This window comes from Mustela putorius, unplaced genomic scaffold (genome assembly GCF_011764305.1).
Source record: "Mustela putorius furo isolate JIRA1106 unplaced genomic scaffold, ASM1176430v1.1 tig00000196_pilon_pilon_pilon, whole genome shotgun sequence".
Classification (NCBI taxonomy): Eukaryota; Metazoa; Chordata; class Mammalia; order Carnivora; family Mustelidae; genus Mustela; species Mustela putorius.
The window spans coordinates 14,697,277-14,720,354 of record NW_025421310.1 but is presented as its reverse complement, the minus strand read 5'-3'; the positions used below and the strand labels follow the sequence as shown (position 1 = coordinate 14,720,354).

At 40.8% G+C, this 23,078-nt stretch overlaps 1 protein-coding gene across 3 annotated transcripts; it reads left to right on the top strand.

The window, feature by feature from the left end:
• Nucleotides 1-1,621: 1,621 nt before the first annotated feature.
• LOC101684962 (zinc finger protein 234) lies at nt 1,622-17,022 on the top strand. Of its 3 annotated transcripts, XM_004767669.3 has the most exons (5): nt 1,622-1,704; nt 5,646-5,739; nt 7,801-7,927; nt 8,415-8,507; nt 15,363-17,022. In XM_004767669.3, the coding sequence occupies exons 2-5, from the start codon at nt 5,725-5,727 to the stop codon at nt 16,754-16,756; spliced, it is 1,629 nt and encodes a 542-aa protein (XP_004767726.1). In that variant the 5' UTR covers nt 1,622-1,704; nt 5,646-5,724; the 3' UTR covers nt 16,757-17,022. The 3 variants fall into 3 exon arrangements, with proteins under 3 accessions (XP_004767726.1, XP_004767727.1, XP_012919355.1); XM_004767670.3 differs by lacking the exon at nt 5,646-5,739; XM_013063901.2 differs by lacking the exons at nt 1,622-1,704; nt 5,646-5,739 and having other exon boundaries at nt 7,858-7,956.
• Nucleotides 17,023-23,078: the final 6,056 nt, after the last annotated feature.

The window sequence follows — 23,078 nt, the reverse complement described above, 5'->3', positions numbered from 1 at the left end:
TATGGAAACAGCCCAAATGTCCTTTGACTGACGAATGGATAAAGAAGATGTGGTATGTATAAACAATGGAATATTAATCAGCCATCAAAAAGAATGAAATCTTACCATTTGCAATGATGTGGATGGACCTAGAGTATATTACTTTAAGCGAAAGGAGTCAGTCAGAGAAGTACAAATACCACATGATTTCACTCGTATGTGGAATTTAAGAAACAAAACACATGAACACATAGGAGGGGGGAATATCAAAGAGGGAAATAAACCATAAAAGACGCCTAATGATAGAGAACAAACTGAGGGGTGATGAAGGGAGGTAGTTGAGGGATGGGCTAGATAGGTGGTGGGTATTAAGGAGGGCACTTGTTATGATGAGTACTGGGTATTGTATGGAAGTGATGAATCACTGAATTCTCCTGAAACTACTATTGCACTTTATGTTAACTCACTAGAATGTAAATAAAAATAGAAGACTATGTGTGCTTAAAGAGGTGAGATTGTCAGAATAGAGGGGACTGTACAGTTCTTAGATCCAAGTAGATGGGATCAGGTCCTGTGCCTCAGGAGGGCTCATACTATGAAATACCAATTTTTTTAATGTTACCCTCTGCTGCTGTGGTCATTACTGGTAGTGAGTGTTGTCCAGTTGGGGTGCCTAGAGCGGGGATCTGCGCCCATGTGTGTCCAATCTTGTTTCTCCTTCTGGGATTGTCTCAGGCCTTTATCCCATTTGAGTGGTCTACCAAATACCCCAGGAAATGCCAAGATTGATGCCCATGAGGTTCTCTTGAGGGGCCTTGGCTATTAAAGGCGCTTCTCTGTGGCAGTGTTTCTTTGGGCTATTACATGATAGTGTACTGACAGAATGGAGGTGACTCATGGATTTTGGGAGATTCAGACTCATGTGGGAGAGGTAATAAAGCATCAGCCAAATTACCATACCTCTCCTGGGCCCATAAATTTTGTAATACAGTTTTAAGTTAAAGTTTTTATCCACAGTTCTGTGTAGGTTTCCAAATGTACAGCTTTTTTTTTTTTTTTAAGATTTTATTTATTTATTTATTTGACAGAGACACAGCAAGAGAGGGGACACAAGCAGGGTGAGTGGGAGAGGGAGAATCCAGCTTCCTGCTGAGCAGAGAGCCAGATGGTCTCTACCCAAGGACCCTGGGATCATGACCTGAGCCGACGCCCAAGGACTAAGCTACCCAGGCACCCATATCTGCATTCTTCTGAGGATCTTAAGTTCATCACTGCAGCTTGAACAAAACTTTCCAATCATATATAAGTTAGGTTGACTGTTACTGTAGAGACAAAACTAATAGCAGCTTAAATAACAATATTTTCTGATGCTGGACTCCTGAAAGGTAAACTCTAGACCCAGTGTGGGAATGCACGTTATCGCCCAAGAACTGGACAACACGAACTTAGCCCCATAACCATTGTGGAAACCGTAGTACCCGGTCTCCCCAAAATCGCAAGCACTTCCGGCCAAGGAGGATGGGAAAGGGGACAGTGTTCTCCGGCTTTCTGGGAAATGTAGTCCGTCAGTTAGGTAGAGACTCGGCTACTTCCGCAAGGCGGCCGGGAATGAGGAATTCTGGGTAGTAGAGCTCCGGCGCAGCCTGGGGGCGGGACGGTCTCAGGCACTTCCGTTCAGGTGGCCCGGTTGTTGCGTGTTCCGTTGCGGGCTTTCCTGTGGCAATGGTGAGTGGGTTCTGGATTCGGAACCCTCCTGAACTTCCCCGGGTGCCAGTACCACTGGTCACTGTTTTGGGTTTAGAGCTCCGCGCGCGAGAGGGGGCTCGAGGGCTGGAGTGACGTTCCCCTCCAGGAACCCTCTTGGCGTTTGGGGCGGTGGAGCAGCGTATGGCCTGGTGGAGGGGCTCCCCAGGCCGCACACCTTTCCCTCGCTCAGCCCTTTTCGCGCGGTTGAACATTGGACCACTTACTTAAATTTCCTTGGCTCTAGTGGGGGCGCGCGCGCGCATGTGTGTGTGTGTTTATAGTTGATGTTTTCTGTAAAATTGGGGTGACATCCTACCTTCCTATAATCCAGTGTTTTGAGACTCAAACGAGATGGTAGGAATAAAAATCTTAAGGACAGTTCCTGCCCCGTGGTGAATAGTGGTCTCTTGGTATTAGACTCTTGAATTTTGTTAAGTGCTCAGTAACCAGACGGTCACCAGTATCGTGGCTGCAAGGAGTCCTGGCACTTCTTTTTGATCCCTCTAGGAAGCCTGATCGTCCCGAACCCCTTCTGAGGTTACTCCTGTGAAAGTTAATAAAAGCAAATCAGCTTTAGAGTGGAGTCACAGGCTGGCAGGGGAAAGCCCTCCTGCCCTACCCTAACTCTTGCCAGTTGTGGACCCACTTGGAAGAGACCCCTTGATACTATTTTAGCTCTTAAGTTACTAACTATTTTAGCTCTTAAGTTACTATCCAGAGGGAGGAAGAACGGCTTTCCTGCCCCTGCATCCGCCCAAACTCAGCCAGTGAAGAGCCACTATACTTCCAAGCCGCAGTTCACTCCCTTGGACTTTTGTGTTTAGGACAGCATTCTCAATTTCTCCCTTTCCCCTGTAAAGGAGGGTTCCTCCCCTTTGTTCTGTGGACTTGCCCATGGTTTTGCTATATACAACTGGCAGTTTAATTTTTTAATTTTTTTTTAAAGATTTTATTTATTTATTTGACAGACAGAGATCACAAGTAGGCAGAGAGAGAGAGAGAGAGGAGGAAGCAGGCTCCCTGCTGAGCAGAGAGCCCGATGCGGGACTCGATCCCAGGACCCTGAGATCATGACCTGAGCCGAAGGCAGCGGCTTAACCCACTGAGCCACCCAGGCGCCCCTGGCAGTTTTATTTTGAAGGTTAACCCTTCCAAACCGTTTCCAGCTGGAAAGGAGGAGGGGCGGGGTGGGGACAGATTATCCGATTTCTCAGAGACAAAGACAGAATTATGGTATTTCAGAGCCTCCTTTCTTTCCTTGGCCTTTATCTCAAAAAAGACTGCATTTCTTGTTGCACTGTTGTCGATAAGTAGTTATGTCTGAAAATTGTTGATATTCTTGCAGCTTTTATGAGTTGAAAACACCAAGGCCTCGCTGCTGCCAGCTGTCAACTGTTCTTGCATTTTTTTCCTTCACACATCTCTTTTTTTCCCCCCAAAGAATTAGAGATTGTGCTGTAGACAATACTTCTTTTTCCCTAAATGTTTGCATTGTTAACAAAAATTGAGTAAATTTCAAGACTTAATTGACTTTATTAAATGATTCATAAACTGGGCAGCATCCCATAAAGCAAGTAGAAGGCAGCTCCCAGGAGTTGTACAAAATGGAAGGTTTTTGTAGGAAGGAGGATGGGGCAGGGAAATTATTAGCAAGAGGAAAGAAAGGATTGTTTTAGGCAAGGTCATTTTCCCTTGGAGGGAAAAGCAAAGGATCTTGTGCAGATTACCTCATCTTGAAGACATGGAGAAGGCCTGGGTGTTAGATTAACTTCTTAGGTGCTTATCAGGAAATTCCTGAGTGACTGGTTAAGAGCGTGTTTCTGGGGGGAGATTGAAATTGCAGTTAGGTTAGGCGTTAAGCCCTGGTGGGTGACTTGGCCTAAGTGATGCCATTTTAGTCCTGTGTTTTTCCTTTAAACAGTTTTTACTTTCTAGGAATCAGGATAATCTCTTCTATAATCACAGTATCTAGATCAAAGTCAGAAAATTACATTGTTAATCTGCTGTTATCTGACCCTCAGTCCATATTTAAATGTGTTCTGTTTTTCATTTAAATTTCATTTAAAATCCTTTTATCTTTTCTGTTTCCCCCTGATTAAAGCCATTTTTGTGGGCTGCCTTTTGCTGTCCTGTTTTCTGTTGTGTCCTTTAATCCAAAATGATTCCTCCTCCTCCATTATTTTGTTCGTGATGTTTTTGTTCATGATGTGGAGGCAAGAAATATCAGAGAAAGTCCATCTTTTGAATTTTATGTGATAGACTTCACAGTTTGCGGATTATGTGTAGTTGGCAGCAATTCCACAGAGCTAGTGAGGTGGCCTTTTTAGTCAGCATAACAGGAGCTGAAGGACGTATTTTGGTTTTTATATTGGTGATGCCAGTTTTGTTCACTTAGCGAAGGAGAGCTCTGTGCCATTTTACCACCGAAGTCACTGTTGATTTTTGTGATTTAAGTTTCCTGTGGGCAGACATGTTTTATTAGCGGGCTTTCTGTTGTATAGATCACCATCTGCTTTCCTCCTGCTTCTTTTTTCATTCCTTCAAATATACATTCTATACAGACTCTGAGTCCAGGTTTGTTAATTTAAATGAGATGTTGCTTATCAGACCATGCTCTGTTTTATATCTCAAAATTTTCCCTTTGCATGTGTGCAGTTGAGTGCTTTTTGTAACATTGAGTGGTGCAGCTGTCACCATAATTCAATTTTAGAGCATTTTCATTCTTATAGTAAGACCCCTTGTTACCATTTGTAGTTAATCCGTGTTCTCAACAACCCCAGACAACCACTAACTTCTTTTCTGTCTCTATATTATGAACCCTTTATTTAAATGGCATCATACAAGATGTGGTCTTTTGTGACTGGCTTCGTTCACTTCTGTTATTTTCAAGGTTCATCCTTGTACACATCATAATTTTATTCCTTTTTATTGCCCATTAGTATTTCGGTGTGAACATACCACCCTTTGTCCATTCACCCATGGGTGGACATCTTGGTTTCTAGTCTGGGGTTCCTATAAATAACAGTGTTATAAATACATTAAGTACTCATTTTTGTTTGGAGATAGGTTTTCATTTCTCTTGGGTGGATACCAAGGAGTAGAATTGCTTGGCTGACTGGTAGCTTCTGGTTTAACTTTTTGATAAACTGCCAAAACTTTCAGATTGGCTTCATCATACTGTCCCCATCCACCCCGCCCCTAGAATCTTGTGTTTCTTAATAGATACTAGAAACCAATGTCGTTATTGTTTGGGAAAGTGGCTGTCCACAACAATTTAAAAATTACCGCTAAGGTAACACAGTATGAGGGAAGACAATGTGGCAGAGTTGACTGGTTTGTCAGAGGTTCAGTCAGGTCCCTGCGATGTCTTTTGGTAGAAGTCACATGTATAAGAGCAATTCCATACTGCAAGAGTGTCATCTTTTTTTTTTTTTTTAACCAGAGCTACAAAAATGAGAAACCCTGAGTGTATTCAGAGTGTTGTCCAGCTCTCAACAGTTCCATGAGTTAGAAAAGTTAGAAATATTATTGTCCCAGTTGTACAGATGGCAAAATTGAGGAAAAGAGATGTTATTAATTTGCCCAAGATGATAAAATTAGTGAGAGGCGAAGGTAGGATTTGAGCCCAGATATCGTTGCCCCAGAGAGATAATTCTTGCTCGACTCATTATGTTGTCTCAGTTTCCATCATATCAGCATCTGAACTGCTACCTTGAGAGCCACAGGATAGCACAAGGCAACACACAGCAACAGTGTGTGTGTTGTGTAGGAATAAACTAGCCACTCCAGGACTGGCTCCTCGCGCTGTGGACAGCAGCAGCCACCGGAAGGAAGGGGCTCCTTGGCTAATTCACAGTAAACATTCATGTAGGCGAGCATCATCCCTGGGCACCTATTCATGTCCTTTTCTGCCTTTCCAGACACGACCAGGCACACGTCTGCCTTGCCAGGACTCCGTATTCTGGGAATTTGTACCTCTCCAGAAGTAGGAAGAAAAAAATGACCACATTCAAGGTGCATATGGCTTGCCTTTCTTGCTGTTAAAATTCCATTTCACTACTCAAAATGTTACATGTTGGGGCACCTGAGTGGCTTGGTTGGCTAAGTGTTCAACTCTTTGATTTCAGCTCAGGTCATGATCTCAGGGTCCTGAGATTGAGCCCTGCTTTGGACATGTGCTCAGCCAGGAGCCTCCTTAGGATTCTCTCTTTCCTTCTCTGCTCCTCCCTACAGCTCGCTTTCTCTCTCCCTCAAAAAAAAAATTTTTTTTTTACATATTTTTTTCATTTCTTGGGGTGGCTCAGGGAGAACACCAGGCTAAATGACCTGTTTATTCTGTATTTGTTTTTAGCATTTGTCTTATTTTGTCATTATTCATTTTATTTAAAAAAAAAAAAAGGTGCATGATGAGCACTGGGTGTTATACACACCTAGTGAATCATTGAGCAGTGCATCAAAAACTAATGATATAGTATATGTTGGCTAATTGAATATAATAAAAAAATTAAAATATATATAAAAAAGTAAAACTAAATGTGGACTAATTAATAGGAATGCCCAGTTTTCCTGCTTGCTTTACCACTGACAAATCAACTATTTTTTATTTTCTTGTACTCTTTCTCGTGTATATTCACATTTATTAATATTCATGATATATATCTAATATTGACTTGTGCTTCTTCATTTAACATTATAGAACATTTGTTATTTGTGGTTATATCACATTTCTATTAAATTGATATGTTTTTTAAATTTTTAACTACCTGCTGCTTAGGTGGCTTAGGAGTCTGTTTGAAGCAATACTGAGGTGATAATTTTCCTACCTGCAGTCTTTTTCTGCAAAAAAAAAGAATCACTTCTCCAAATAAGCTACCTATTTTTTCTCCTCAGTGTACCAGGAGCTCAATAATGAAAAAGTATATTTGACATATGCAGCATTAGAGTTTTGTAGATAGAATATTCAAATACGGCACATAGACTCTTAATCTCACAAAACAAACGGAGGGTTGGTTGCAGGGGTGGGAGGGAGGGAGAGGGTGGTGGACATTGGGGAAGGTATGTGCTATGGTGAGTGCTGTGAAGTGTAAACCTGGCGATTCACAGACCTGAACCCAGGGGCTAATAATACGTTATATGTTAATAAAAAATAAAAATTTTTTAAAAATAAAATAAAATCTCTCTCTAAAAACAAATTCAAATACTACACAGCACAGTAGGCTCTAACTGCCGCTTTAATGCAAATCTCGGAGATTTTCACACAGGAAGAGCAGGCTTCTGTCTGTCTTATGTCCGAATCATACCCTACATGTCACTTAACTGATCTACTTTTATTCCATCATGTATTAGTTTTTTCAAAGTAACGTATAACTTCAGGTTTGTGTGTATGTGCATATACACAGACTTCATTTTTTAGGGCAGTTTAACATTCACAGTCAAATCCAGAAAGTACAGAGATTTCCCACCCTGCCCACACACACCCACAAACTCTCCCATTGTCAACCTCCACCATCAGAGGAATATACTTGTTAGAGTGGGTGAACCTCTCTCCATGCATCATTATCACACTGAGTCCATAGATTACTGTAGGATTCACTCTTGATGTTTTTTTCTATTGGTTTGGACAACTTTGTAATGATGTGGCCCCACCATTATAGTACCCTATATAGTACTTTCATTGCCTTAAAAACCCTCAGTGTTCCACCTGCTTATCCTTCCTTCCCCAAACCCTTGCCAACTACTGATCTTTTAGACTCCACAGTTTGTAGTCTCCATAGTTTAGCCTTTTCCAGAATGTCATATGGTTGGATTCAAACAGTATATAGCCTTTCAGATTGACTTCTTTAACTTAGTCATATGAATTTAAGGTAACTCCATGTCTTAGCATGACTTGATAGCTCTTTTTTTTTTTTTTTTAATCCTTAAATTATACTCTGGTCTGGATATACAGTTTATCCACTTACCACCTAAGTGACATCTTGGTTGCCTTCTTATATATAAGAAGATATATCCCTCTGTGCTGTCCCTCTCAGTCAAGGTTGATTGTAAGATTGAGACAACACGTGCTTGGTGTTGTAGGAGATGGTGACATTCAAGGATGTGGCAGTGGTCTTCACCGAGGAGGAGCTGGGGCTGCTGGACCCCTCCCAGAGGAAGCTGTACCGAGATGTGATGCTGGAGAACTTCGGGAACCTGGTCTCTGTGGGTGAGGACACGAGCCCTCTGTAACTGAATGTTAGTTCCAAGAATGGCTTCGTATCCTTGGGTTTTCAAGGTTTTGGGGCCCTTGAACTGGTTCTCTGAGTTTGGGGATCTGACTTCCCTAATATATGTAGGACTCGCAGAGAGCATTGTTTTTTTTTACCAACAGGTAGATCTTTATTTTGTTGAAGAAATGTAAATGGATAGTATACAGCTCTATTAGCAGCTTTTAATGAAATAAACAAATTAGATAGTAGCAATCCTCCTCACACTCTTCCAAAAAAAATCAAAGAAGAGTAATTACTTCCTAACTGATTCTATATACATGTAGGAGACTTGGCAAATGATATGTCCTCCAGTGGGTCATGAAAAGAAATGTGTGAAAAACATTGCTACTGGTTGTTTGAAGAATAGGAAGTAGGAACCCCATTTTCCAGTGAATCTTATCTAGAACGTGTTGACTTCAAGCATATGACTTTGTGCGCTCCCAGGGCATCAACCATTCAAACGAGGTGGAGTCCACTTGGTAAGAGAAGAAAAGTTTGGGATGATGAAGTTAGCAACCCAAAGAAAAGGCATTTCAGGTAAGAACCAGGTAACCATGAGTCTTGGAGGCAACTCTCCAGTCTGACATTTCTCTGTGCTTATTTCGATCACCTTGTTCTAAATTGCCAAACCTCTTTCCTGGGTTATCACAACAGCCTCTGTGTGGGTTGTCCTGCTCCCACCCTTCCCATCCTACATCTGTTTTCACAGAGTAGCCAAAGGGATCCTTAGGTAATGCAATTGACATTGACATTCCTCTGGTCATAATCCATTATGGCTGGGCGCCTGGGTGGCTTAGTCAGTTCAGCGTCTGCATCTCAGGTCATGGTCTCAGTGTCCTGGGATTGAGCCCCATGTTGGTCTCCCTGCTCAGCCGGGAGTCTGCTTCTCCCTCTCCCTCTGCTCACCCCCACTGCCACCACTTGTGCTCCGTCTCTCTGTCTCTCAAATAAATAAATAAAATCTTAAAAAAAAAAAAAAAATCCATTATGGCTTCTTTTTTTCCCCCGGCCTTCCAGTTAAAACCACTTGAAGTGGCTCCTGGAGTCCGCCAGAGTCTGCTCTGCATCCCCAGTCCCTTTTGTTTGAATACATCTTCTGTCCTCTCTCTCTTATTCCATTTTTATTTTTCTTTCAAGGTTTTTTTTTGTTTTGTTTTGTTTTGTTTTTAAGTTATCTCTACAACCACCATGGGGCTTGAACTTAGGACCTCAAGATCAAGAGTTTGCAGCCAGCCAGGTGCCCCTCTCGCTCCATTTTTCCACCCGTGTTGTTCTCCCTGCTGTTACTCAAACCAAGGATACTGTACGTTGCCTATTGCTGCCTTATCAAATTACTATGAATATAGCAGACTAAGCAATAAAGTTTTAGTGTATTTTTGTCGTTCAGGTATGAGCTCTGACACATCTCACTGGGATAATACCAAGGTGTCTACAAGGCTGCATTCCTTCTTGTCTCCTACCTTTCCAGACCGTTACGATGACATTGCTTCCTCCCAGACAATCCAGAATGTTCTATCTGTTTTTCTGATCAGCTGATTAGCACCTTTCATTGCCTCTGCAACCCAATTAATATAACATAACATGTTCACAGGTTCTGGGGATTAGACATGGACATCTTTCTGGAATCATTATTAAGTCTGTTACAGAAGCTTCTCCCTCAGGCTCCTTTACTTCTTCATTCTGCCAGGAATATTCTTTCACCAGAAATCTTACTGGTTCTTCTCTTCCTCGTCCAGGTCTTTGCTGGGTTTTAATACCATGCATGACGCAGGCCTTCTAACATTCTGTGTAAAATACAATGCTTATGTCACTCCTGTTGCCTTCTGTTGTGTCTCACATGCTTTTGTTTACCTCTCACTTCTCTCTCCCCGGTGGGTATAATCTGCAGGAGGAGAATTTTATTTGTTTTGATTATTGATGTGTCCTCAGTGCCTAGGCCAGCAGACTCATGCAGCAGATACCTATAACTATTGACTTTGTGAATGAATCCATGGATAGGAGAATTTAACTGTATTTCTTGCTGTTGGTGATGTAGAACAGTTAATTTTTCTGAATGCTTAGTATAAGCTTTTATTTTTATTTTTTTATAATTTTTTAAATTAACATATAATATATTATTAGCCCCAGAGGTACAGGTCTCTGTTATTACAGGCTTTTAAATTTATTTCACAGTTCACTAAAAGTCTTTAGTTTGCACCTTGAAAAAACGGATGCAAAAAAGACCAGATGATCTATGTGCCAAGTTTTCCCACCCTGTTTTCAAAGAAGCAGCCCAGAAGCCTTGTGAGAAAACAGGACATAGTCTTTCTTTTCACCATTCCATGCCTCATGGCAATCACTAATAAGTGACCATAAACCAGAGTGAATTGAAGATATTGAGGAATGTTACTTGTCCTCAAATGGCTGCCTATATAATTTCTACTTCTTTAGATGACTTGGAGTGTGGCTGTGTGTGCCCACACCACAGAACATCCTTTCCCTGTGGCTTTCCTTCTGTAGTTGTTTCTGGGAAGAAAAATCTTTTTTTTTTTTTTTTAACGTTTTAATTCTAGTTAGTTAACGTACAGTGTTACAGTAGTTTCAGGTGTACAATATCGTGATTCAGCACTTCTGTACATCACTCAGTGCTCATCACAAAGGCCCTCCTTAGTCCCTATCACGCATTTCACACACACACCCCCACCTCCTCTCTGGTCACTGTAAGTTCTCTGTAGTTTCTTGGTTTGTCTCTTTTTGGTTTTTTTCCGCTTTGCTCATTTGTCGTCTTTCTTCAGTTCTTTGTATGAGTGAATTCATATGGTACTTGTCTTTCTCTGACTTACTTTACTTAACGTTATCCTCTCTAAATCCATTCATGTCCTTGCAAATGGCAAGATTTCATTCTTTTTGGTGGAAGAATAATACTCCATTGTATATATCTATCCACCACATCTTGTTTATCTGTTCCTCGATCAATGGACACTTGTGCTGCTTCCAGGGATGCCTGTATCCCTTTGAATCAGTGTTTTACTATTCTTTGGGTAAATACCCAATACTGCGGTTGCTGGGTGGTAGTATAGTTGTATTTTTAACTTTTTCAGGAACCTCCATACTATTTTCCACAATGACTGCACCAGTTTGCATTCCTACCAGCAGTGCGATAGGGTTCCTTTTTCTCCACATCCTTGCCGGCACTTGTTTCTTGTGTTTTTTATTTTAGCCATTCTGACAGGTATTTTGAAAGGGGTTGCATTAAATGTGTAGATTGCTTTGGGCAATATAGACACTTTAACAATATTTGTTCTCCCAATCTGTGAGCATGGAATGTCTTTCCATTTCTTTGCATCATCTTCAGTTTCTTTTATCAATGTTTTATAGTTTTCAGAGTACAGGTCTTTCACTCTTCGGTTAGCTTTATTTATTTTATCTCATTATTTTATTTATTTATTTATTTATTATTTTATCTCATTATTTTTGGTGCAATTGTAAATGGGATTGATTCCTTAATTTCTAATTCTGCCGCTTCATTATTGGTGTGTAGAAACACAACACATTTCTGTACATTGATTTTGTATCCTATGACTTTACTGAATTAATTTAATTCAGTAAATTTAATTAATATCAGTTCTAACAGTTTTTTGGTGGAGACGTTCAGGTTTTCTATATATAGTATATGTCATCTGGAAATGGCAAATGTTTTACTTCTTCCTTATGAATTTGGATGCCTTTTATTTCTTTTTGTTACTTCCTGAAGCTAGGAATTCCAGTACAATGTTAAATAACAGTGGTGGGAGTGGATATTCCTGTCTGTCTTATATTTTTTTTTTTGTAAGATTTTATTTATTTATTTGACAGAGAGAGAGATCACAAGTAGGCAGAGAGGCAGGCAGAGAGAGAGGGGAGGAAGCAGGCTCCCTGCAGAGCAGAGAGCCCAATGCGGGGCTTGATCCCAGGACCCTGGGACCATGACCTGATCCGAAGGCAGAGGCTTTAACCCACTGAGCCACCCAGGCGCCCCTCCTGTCTTATTCTGACTGTAGAGGAAAAAGCTCTCAGGTTTTTCCCTTTGTGGATGATGTTACCTGTGGGTTTTTCGCATATGGCCTTTATGTTGCCTTTGAACCTACTTTGTTGAGGGTTTTTACCATGAGTGGATGTTGTACTTTGCCAAATGTTTTTTCCACATCTATTCAGACAACGATTTGGTTCTTACCCTTTCTCTTATTGATGTGATGTACCATGTTGAATGATTTGCAAATATTGAACCACCGTGGCAACCCCAGAATAAATCCCACTTTTTCTGCATCCCAAAGGTTTTGGACTGTTGTGTTTTCATTTATTTCCATGTACTTTTTATTTCTTCTTGTATTTCTTGGTTGGTCCATTAATTATGTACTAGCATGTTACTTAACGTGCATGTATTTGTGGTCTTTCCAGATTTTTCTCTTGTGGTTGACCTCTAGTTTCATATCATCGTGCTCAGAAAAGATGCGTTGTATGACTTTGATCTTTTTAATTTGTTGATGCTTGTTTTGTGGCCTAATATGTGATCTGTTCTGGACAGTGTTCCATGTACACTTGAAAGAATGTGTAATGTCTGGGTTTTTTTTTTTTTTTTTTTTTTACCTTAGTATGTCTGTTAAATCCATCTGTCCCAGTGAGTCGTTCAAAGCCATTGTTTCCTTGTTTATTTTCTGTTTAGATGATGTGTCCATTGATGTAAGTGAGGTGTTAAAGTCCTCTGCTATTTTTTTTTAAGATTTTTATTTATGTATTTGAGAGAGAGAGAGAGTGTGTGTGTGTGTGTGTGTGTGTGCGCAAAAGCAGGCAGAGGCACAGAGGAAGAGAGAGAAGCAGGCTCCCCGCTGAGCAGGGAGCCTGATGCAGGACTTGATCGCAGGGTTGACCTGACCCAAAGGCAGAAGCTTAATTGACTGAGCCACCAGGTGCCCCAAAGAAAACTATTTTAAAGGGATAGTTAAATACAATCATAAACTAATATCTACCAAGAGGTACACACTCGGGGCACCTGGGTGGCTCAGTGGGTTAAGCCTCTACCTTCGGCTCAGGTCATGATCCCAGGGGCCTGGGATCGAGTCCCACATGGGGCTCTCTGCTCAGCGGGGAGCCTGCTTCTCCTCATCTCTCTCTCTGTCTGCCTATTTGTGATCTCTCTCTCTGTCAAATAAATAAATAAAATCTTTAAAAAAAAAAAAGGTACACACTCACCTATTGGTAATTTTCCAAGTTTTTATCCTTAGAACTTCTTTACATTTGAACAAATAGTTTAATGAAAGACTTGCTGAGTTCCTGAAATAAGTTTTCAGACCTTTTAGAACACAAGCCCTACTAGGAAATACTTCTTTCAATGTATCCAAAAGAAATATCTGGGAGCCTGGGTGGCTCAGTCAGTTAAGCGTCAGCCTTTGGCTCAGGTCATGATCCCAGGATCTTGGGATCGAGCCCCACATCAGACCCCTTGCTCAGTGGGGAGCCTGCTTCTCCCTGGCCTGCCATTCCCCCTACTGGTGCTTGCTCTCTATCTCTCTCGCTCACTTTCTCTGTCAAATAAATAAACAAAATCTTAAAAAAAAAAAATCACATGTATGTAGATTTATATAGATGACTGTGTAAGACAATTCATGGAGTCGCTCCACTTCTGTCAGTAATGACACTCAGATAGTTACTGTCCCTTTTTCCTAAATGCTTATTGCATGATTTTAAGTTTATTTTACAGCTGACTAAAAGGCTGCAGTTTTCAATTAGAAAGACTGTGGTAAAAGCCTAATTTATCTACATTCAAAGATTTCTCACACTCTGTTTTGAATGAGAGATTCCAGAAGCCTCAGAAGAAACCAGTTCATAAACTTCATGTGGTCTTTTTACCCCTCCTGGTTCTTGTCACCTTTGATTCTTTTATCAGGAACACCGACCTCCTTGTGGGTATTCTGACTTCACAGGAAAACTGCAGTTTCCTCTCCCTTTTTAATTTCAGCTCGGGTCATGATCCCAGCATCCTGGGATCGAGTCCTGCATTGGGCTCCTTGCTCAGCAGAGAGCCTGCTTCTCCCTCTGCCTGCAGTTGCCCCTGCTTGTGCTCTTGCTTTCTTATTTCTCTCTCTGGAAAAAATTAATAAAATGTAAATTTCAGATATCCTAATTAAGTTTCTGTGTGTATTGACACAGGAAAATGAGATGAATTACACACATTGTATAGAATTTGCAGAAATACTTAGAATATATAGCTAAGAAATACTTAGAATATACAGCACCAAGTTCTGGGTGCTTGATACATAGGATTGCAAATTGTTTAAGCAACTACAAAGTTTAGAGGGAAAGTTTACATGGACCCCTGGCACTCAACACCAACTACAGGTTTGAGAGGATCCCAAAATTGCCTTCAGATTAAATAGTTTTCTAAAGGGACTGGTAGAATTCATGAATACTGTTTTACTCACAGCTGGCGTTTATTACAGGGAAGGATACACCTTACACTCAAGCAAGAAAAAAAGTACTTGAGAGGGAGTTTAGAGAAGTGCCAGATGCAGAGTTTTCTTTGGTTTCTTTCAGTTGGGTCAGGGGTGTGTTATTATGTTACTTTGCAAAATGAAGGTGAACAGTTCTACCCAGGATGTTACCAATTAGGGAAACTCACCTGATCCTGTGTCCAGAGTAATTATTGGAGCTCTGTCATTTGACGAGAATAGACTGAATGGTTTCATATGGTTTTTCTCAGTCCTTTGGTTCATACCACCAGGTGATTGAAAGCCCCACCTAAAATCTTAGTCTTGGTGTTTCTGGTGTGGTCTGCCTCATCCCTAAATCATATTGTTAAACCGTCTAATGTGATTAAAGACCCTGCGGCACTCCTTTGAGGCATGACATGCCAGGGGCTTAGAACTGTCTCCCAATGTTAAGGACAAAGGCCTTCACTGTGTATATAATTTACTTGCCCCATAATTTACTATTTAAGAGTTTATTTCTGTGCTCAGTTAGTTGTGTCTGATTCCATATCAGCTCAGGTCTCGATTTCAGGGTGGTAAGTTCAAGCCATCCTGGGCATGGAGGGTTTTGTTTTGTTTTGTTTTGTTTTTATAATAAGTGTTTACACTTATTTATGAAATTCAATAGAAGCAGCAAAATTAACCTGTATCATGGTCATTAAGTTTTTGATTTCTAATTTGTATATCACATATGAGGCTTGGAGTGATTCTAAATTTGTTTCATTGATGCTTAGTGCATAGGAGCCTACTGGACTACCTCTTGGTTTGTGTAGGCATGATATACACTAGAAGGATGTAGGGATTCTGTCCTGGATTCATTAAAGTCCCATGCTCTTTGCCAGCTGCTAAATGGTTGAAGACACTGAACAAAGCTTTCATTTGTCCACATCTGCATTCTTTGTCATTTTAGGAGACAAAGTCCAACATGAGATGGAGACTATTGCTAAAGCAGAACCACACGAAGAACTTTCCTCCTGGCAAATCTGGCAACAGATAGCTAAAGACTTAGCCCGGTATCAAGACTCCATGATAAAGAGTTCTCAGTTCTACAAACAACATGATTTACCTGGCCAGGTTGGGGCAGGACTGCCTATAACTCACTCAGGCCAGAAAACTTACCAGGGAAATGGGTGTAAAAAGTTCTTCAGTGATATCTCCAACTGTGATCTTCAACAGTTAAACTCACGAGCGAAGTCTCATACATGTCGTGAGTGTGGGAAATGCTTCTTTTATAGCTCAGCACTTCGTATTCATCAGAGAGTTCACCTGGGAGAGAGGCAGTATCGGTGTGATGAATGCGGTAAGGAATTCAGTCAGAGCTCACATCTGCAAACTCATCAGAAAGTCCACACCATAGGGAAGCCATTCAAATGTGAAGAATGTGGGAAAGGCTTCAGTCGTAAATCAGAACTTAGTAATCATTGCAGGTTACACTCGGGAGAGAAACTTTATAAGTGTAAGGGATGCGGGAAGGCCTTCATTAATGCTTGTCATCTTCAGGACCATCAGAGAATCCACACTGGGGAGAAGCCATTTAAGTGTGATATCTGTGGTAAGAGCTTTCGTCGTAGATCAGCACTTAACAGTCATTGTGTAGTCCACACAGGAGAAAAACCATACAGATGTGAGGATTGTGGGAAGTCCTATACTTGGCGTTCACGTCTTCGTATCCATAAGAAAGTCCACATGGGACAGAAGCCACACAAATGTGAGGAATGTGGAAAGAGCTTCTTTTCTAGGACACATCTTTATTACCACCGGAGGTTCCACACAGAGGAGAAACCCTATCATTGTAAAGAATGTGGGAAGAGCTTCAGATGGGTCTCCCCTCTTTTGACACATCAGCGAGTCCACAGTGGAGAAAAACCATTCAAATGTGAAGAGTGTGGGAAGGGATTTGGTCAGAAATCATGCCTGCAAGCTCATCAGAAAGTCCACACCAGAGAAAAACCATACAAATGTGAGGAGTGTGGGAAGGGCTACAAGACAAGCTTGGATCTTGATGTGCACCAGAGTGTGCATATGGGAGAGAACCCATACACCTGTAGGGCATGTGGTAAGCACTTTACTAGGACCTCAAATCTTAAAGTTCATCAGAGAGTCCACACTGGAGAGAAACCATACAAATGTAATGTGTGTGGTAAGGTCTTCAGTCAGTCTGGACATCTAAAATCTCATCAGAGAGTTCACACAGGGGAGAAACCTTACAAGTGTAAGATATGTGGTAAGCAGTTCAGTTCAAGTTCATATGTTAAAATTCATCACAGAATCCATGCTGGTGATAAATTTCATCCAGTCTCATAGGAAAACAGTAAAGTGAATGTTTTATCCATAGCTGAATAGATCTCAGTGATCTTAAGATCACAGAAATGGTGCAATGAGGGCTTTAGTTAAGGCCTTAACAATTGAAGTTATCACTCAAGAAACAGGCTGTTGAAATAATCTTTCCTTAAGCACTTAACCAAACTCTAATGGATATTAAAATTGATGTCTCCTGGAATATAATCTTCATGAGGGCAAGAAGTTTATTTGCTGCTGAATTTATATAATAAACATTGAGTAGCACTCTGTATGTGCACTTGGTACTTGTTTGTTAAATGAATCAAAGGGAAGAGAGAGACTTAGGGAAGATGGCAGAGTAGGAGGACCCTAAGCTTGCCTCCTTTCATAGATACAGCTAGACAACACATCAGTGTAAGTGACCCAGAAATCGACCTGAAGCCTGGCATAACAAACTGATGAGCTAAAGGTAGAGAAGAGGCAATATCAAAGAAGGCAGGCAGGGCAAAGATGCAGTTTGAGAGTGAAACAGACTGTGTCTGTCTGTGGTGGGGAGAAGGCAAAAAACACATTATCACAGGAAAGACAAATTCCATGAGTTCTTACAACCAGTGGGACTTAAAGCCTGGATTTTCAGTTTCTGTGGGCTGGGCTCTAGAAGAGCATGGCAACCAACCAGTGGAGATATAGCCAGGAATCAGCAGTCTGAAAATGTCAGGGGCACACGAGAGAGAAAGTGACTTAATTCATCTCTGAGTATGGCCCGGAGAGGCAGATCATGGGGACACCCCTCCAGGAATAAAGGAGTTGGTAAGCCCCATTTCCCTCCCAGGCGCCCCAGCATAAACACATGGCCACCTGCTTACAAGTTAGGTAAGGAGCAGCACCAACACTCCTTACCTAACTTGATTACACCGAGGCCTACCCACTGTGGTCCAGTGGATCTGCCTTTCCCAGGCACACTTGCTTCAGTCCTGGCACTGCAAGCCCCTTCCCCTGGAAGAGTAGAGCAAATTCCACTAACACCTCATCTGCCGACCTGCATGTTTTATGGGATGTCACATCCTGAGGTGGCAGTGGCAGCAGGTCTCTTCACATGTAGACCAACCCACATTAGATGTGCCTCAGCCAGCTGAAGACCAAACACTGCCCACAACAGGCAAAGGGAGCCTCTGCAGATGACCAGACTGAAGGAAAAGGCAGCCAGGACAAAACAGCAGGCATAGGCAACACATAGACATGCCCTAAAGCGACAGTTCCCAGGGAACAAGAGACTCCTTCATGAGGCCATTACCTCCAAGGGCCAAGAGACGTAACACTTGAATAAGACACCAAAATAGAGACAAAATGAGGAGAGTTGGCATATCACCCAAATGAAAAATGACCAAACCACGGAAAAAGACAAAGCAGATGTAAGAGAATGTAAAGTAATGTTCATAAAGATAGTCACTGAACTTGAGAAGAGTGAAAGATATCAGTGAGACCCTACCACAGAGATTAAAAAGACCCAATCAGAGATGAAGAACATAATAAATAAACACTTGATGGCATAAATAGGCTAGATGACACAGAAGAATGATTAATGATCTGCAAGACTGAGTAATGAAAAGTTATCAAGCTGAGTAAATGAGCGGGGAAATTTATCCAAATAATTAGGGAACTCTGACTCCATTAAGCATAATAACATTTGCTTTGAAGGGATCCCAGAAGAAGAGAGAGAAAAGGGAGCAAAAAGTTTATATGAAGAAATAGCTGAAAACTTCCTTTTTGTGGGGAAGGAAACATAGCCAGATCCAGGAGGCACAGAACACTCCAAAAATCAGCCCAGGAAGGTCCACACCAAGACACATAGTTCTGGAAAACGGCAGAAAGTAGTGATAAAGGGAGAAGATGCAATATTTAAAAATTGTATCTGTAAAAGGAAACCAGCAAAAAAAAAAAAAAAAAATCAGAGAAACAAATAGGAATTGAAATGCAGAAATGCACAGTACTGCATTCCACAGTATTATTTTGATAGTATCCTATTGCATTTGGCTCCTGGCATACCCTTGGCCTCTATTCTGTGGTTGGTTATTTTCTGGGTCTTGATCTCATGTTCCATTGGTTTGTACAGTAGAAATTCAACTCTCTTGTGGCTTTTCTCATTGCAGACTGAAACAATTTTAACTTTGTAATAACTGGCCATTGCACATAGCCTAACTGGACTTTCTCAACAGTGTTAAGGCAAGGGTTCAAAGTAACATTAGAAGTGTCAGATTTAGGGCGCCTGGGTGGCTCAGTGGGTTAAGCCGCTGCCTTTGGCTCGGGTCATGATCTCGGGGTGCTGGGATCGAGTCCCGCATCGGGCTCTCTGCTCAGCAGGGACCCTGCTTCCCTCTCTCTCTCTCCACCTGCCTTTCTGTCTACTTGTGATTTCTCTCTGTCAAATAAATAAATAAAATCTTTAAAAAAAAAAAAAGAAGTGTCAGATTTAGTAATGATAAAATTTTCTTAATTTTGAGTTCATCATTGATTTTCAAATTTCTGCATTTCTACATTTGATCTTGGCCAAAAGACCAAGAAGCAACCAACTTTCTGCATTTCTGTGTGATCTTATATATGATTGTCTTCTAATTGTAGCATTTTAAAAAAATCAAACTTCTCTGGTAGAAGCTATGCCAGATTTGAAGGACATTTAGCGTGTCAGCTTCCCATATTCTCCCTCATCCCCATGAAATAAATAATAGAAAAAATTGGGGATTTGGTGGTTTCATCAAATATATTAATTGTACAGAAATGACAGTTAACATGTTATTCTTGCTTGGTGACAATACATATCTTTTGAAAAGGAGTATATAGCAGAATGTGAACATGTAACTGTGACCTGGAAATCAAACTAGGAACATATGATTATGAGATTCAGACAATGAAAAGATGAAAACCACATTGATAATACTGCAGGGTTGTTTTTTTTTTCCCAGCATAACAGTATTCCTTGTTTTTGCACCACATCCAGTGCTCCATGCAATCCGTGCCCTCTCCAATACCCACCACCTGGTTCCCCCAACCTCCCACCCCCCGCCGCTTCAAACCCCTCAGATTGTTTTTCAGAGTCAGTTTTTAAAATGGAAATAACAAATGTTCACAATAAGAATTTGTTTCAATTTCATATGTTCCCGTAATAACATTGGGACATTAAAGTAATGGACATGTAATATCAGAAGAACATAATACAGACTTTGTGAAATCAGACCATAGTCTTCATAGCATAATAAAATTCATAACTCTCTTGTGTGTATGTGTGTGTTTTGTGTATATCTATACATAATGTGGAAGTTGATACTTAGTAATATTCTCTGGCAAGGAGTATCTCCAGCGGACTCCACACTAGAGCGCAGAGCCAAATGCAGAGATTGATCCCATGACCCTGAGATCATGACTTGAGCTGAAACTCAGAGTTGGACACTTAACTGACTAAGCCACCCTGGCGCCCCTCTATTATGTTTTTATTTCTCAGCATCAGTTTGATCAAACTAGTAAATTATGTGCAATAGTATTTGAAAAATTATTTATATGAGCCCCTTACAGTTAAAATCACCTAATTAAGATTGCTTTACATTATCATATAACCGATAAGATCAAAATTAAGGAATAGGACTCAAGCAGTATTCAAAAATTTTTGCTTTGAATACAGCGATAAAGTAATGATTATGATCAACCGTCTTTGTAGTTAATGCACAAGATGCATCTTGAGGCATAAGCCAGGGAGCAGAAACAAATACTGGAGATAGTAGTAACGTGGTTATATGGTGGGGGTTAAAAGAAATGATTTGAAGAAAAAACGCGTGGTTAGAGATCATAACGTAGTAGCCAAACCTCTAAGAAGAAAGAGCAGTTTTGTATGCCCACGCTTCTTGGACACCATGGTGATATTTTAAGTGTATTGACTGAAGAGCTTTACTTACAAAGTATATCTAGTAGATTCATTTTCTTTTCTTTTTTTAAGATTTTTATTTATGTATGAGAGAGAGAGAATGAGAGAGAACATGAGAGGAGAGAGGCTCTTACCAGTAATGAAATGGAGTTAAGTCTTCCCAAATCCATGTTCCCCGACACCAGCCAAATCCAGGCTTGCAAGCAGGCCTAAGTAAGGATCCCTGTCTCAGAACTGCTATATTAACTTTCCTCCATACATGGTATACAGAAATGTATGGCCCATATTTTTTTTCTCCTTTTAAAATGTCATCAAATAGGGGCGCCTGGGTGGCTCAGTGGATTAAGCCGCTGCCTTCGGCTCAGGTCATGATCTCAGTGTCCTGGGATCGAGCCCCGCATCGGGCTCTTTGCTCAGCGGGAGCCTGCTTCTCTCTCTCTCTCTGCCTGACTCTCCGCCTACTTGTGATTTCTCTCTCTGTCAAATAAATAATAAATAAAATCTTTAAAAAAAAAAATAAAAATAAAAAAATAAAATGTCATCAAATACTAGTAAGTCATCACCAAGGTAGTGATTTGTAACAAATCTCACCAGATTAAGCCAAAAGTACTTAACTCTTAAAACTGGAAAGACTACAGGTGGGGCTTACACCTAACTTGTGTTGCAGGAGTCCTCAAGGTGGTCCCAGCTAGTGACAACCCGAGACTGGCTGGCGTGTGTTCATGTTCGTGTCTCCCAAAGTGGGAGGCTGAGCCTCCCAACCACACTCAGTGGTAAATGCTTAGATTTGTATCTAGTTCCAGAGCTTTGGTGAGCTCATCCAGCTTCACTCCCACTTGTCACCATGGATTTCACTTTTCTTATGTGGTTCCTATGGATATCCTTATCTTAGCTTTGAACTTACCTACATTTGATGGGGATTGTTTAAGGTCATTATCCTTTCTCTGTGTTTGAAAAGGAGAGGCTTTCCAAGTCATTAACATCTAACTATATTGGTAGGATATCCATTTAAAGATCTGAGTCCAAAAAAAAAGATCTGAGTCCAGTACCACAATATCTCCTGATTATTTGACACACTGTGACTGATTCTAAAGTTATCAGAACCTCTGCCTTACTCATCTGGAGACTGACATTTTGTTACATATGCCATGTCTTACCACAAATTAATTCTCGAAAGATTTGTTCAAACTATAAATACTTTCATATTTTTTTACTGACAGGAATAATGCCTGGACATTGTAAAGAAGCCCATCAACAGAAGACAGTCAAAAGAAGAAAACAGGAAGTAGTAGGAACTCACCACTATTAATATTTTGATGAGCATTCTTCAGTACCTCTAGGCATACAAATAAGAGTTGTATAGAATTTTACAAACTAAGAACCTAATGCATACTATTTTCTTTCCCTTTTTTAAAAAAATATTTTATTTATTTATTTGACGGAGATTGCAAGTAGGCAGAGAGGCGGCAGAGAGAGGGGGGAGCACTTGATCTCAGAACCCTGGGATCATGACTGAGCCAAAGGCAGACACTTTAACCCACTGCACCACCCAGGTGCCCCAATGCATACTATTTTCTTTCTTTTTTTTTTAAATTTTATTTATTTATTTGACAGAGAAAGAAATCACAAGTAGGCAGAGAGGCAGGCAGAGAGAGAGGAGGAAGCAGGCTCCATGCTGAGCAGAGAGCCTGATGCGGGGCTTGATCCCAGGACCCTGGGATCATGACCCGAGCTGAAGGCAGAGGCTTTAACCCACTGAACCACCCAGGCACCACCATACTATTTTCTATTTAGAGTTTTTCACTAAATTGAAATAATTCTTGAAGGTCACTTCAATAAATTGACCTACAACCTCATTTCTAGTACCTACACAGTATTCTGGCATACCAACTATCATTTTTTTTTCCCTAACTGGTTTCTTGTTGCTGAAGACCTGTATCATGGTCAATTTTATGTGGCAGCTCGCCTTGACTACAGTCCCCAGTTATTATGATAAAGTACTAGGTTTTAGGAAGGTATTTTGTAGATGTGATTGAAGTTCAGAATCAATTGACTTTGACCTAACAATTTGGGTTAGCCTGATTCAACAAGCCGAAAGTCCTTAAGAGCAGAGGAGAGCTGAAACCTTCCTGTAAGAGACCATTATTTTGCCTGTTGGTAGCATCTTTAGTTTATGCCCGAGAGGTCCATTTTGGCCTTCCTGATGTCCTGTCTTAGGGATTTTGACTTTGCCAAGCCAACCCTGCAATCTAGTGAGCCAGATTCTTGGAATAAATCTCTTATATTACTTCCTAATAATTCTTTTTCTTTGGTTGAATCATTTTGAAAAAGATTTTTGTTCCAAGAATGGTTCTGGAGGAACAGAATGTGTTTTATTTTAAAGATTTTATTCATTTGTTTGACAGAGAAAGAGTGAGAGAGAGAGAGAGCATA

Coding starts and splice junctions, on each gene's coding strand:
- LOC101684962 (XM_004767669.3), top strand. Junction 7,928..8,414: donor CGGGAACCTGGTCTCTGTGG/GTGAGGACACGA, acceptor GTGCGCTCCCAG/GGCATCAACCATTCAAACGA. Junction 8,508..15,362: donor CCAAAGAAAAGGCATTTCAG/GTAAGAACCAGG, acceptor TTGTCATTTTAG/GAGACAAAGTCCAACATGAG.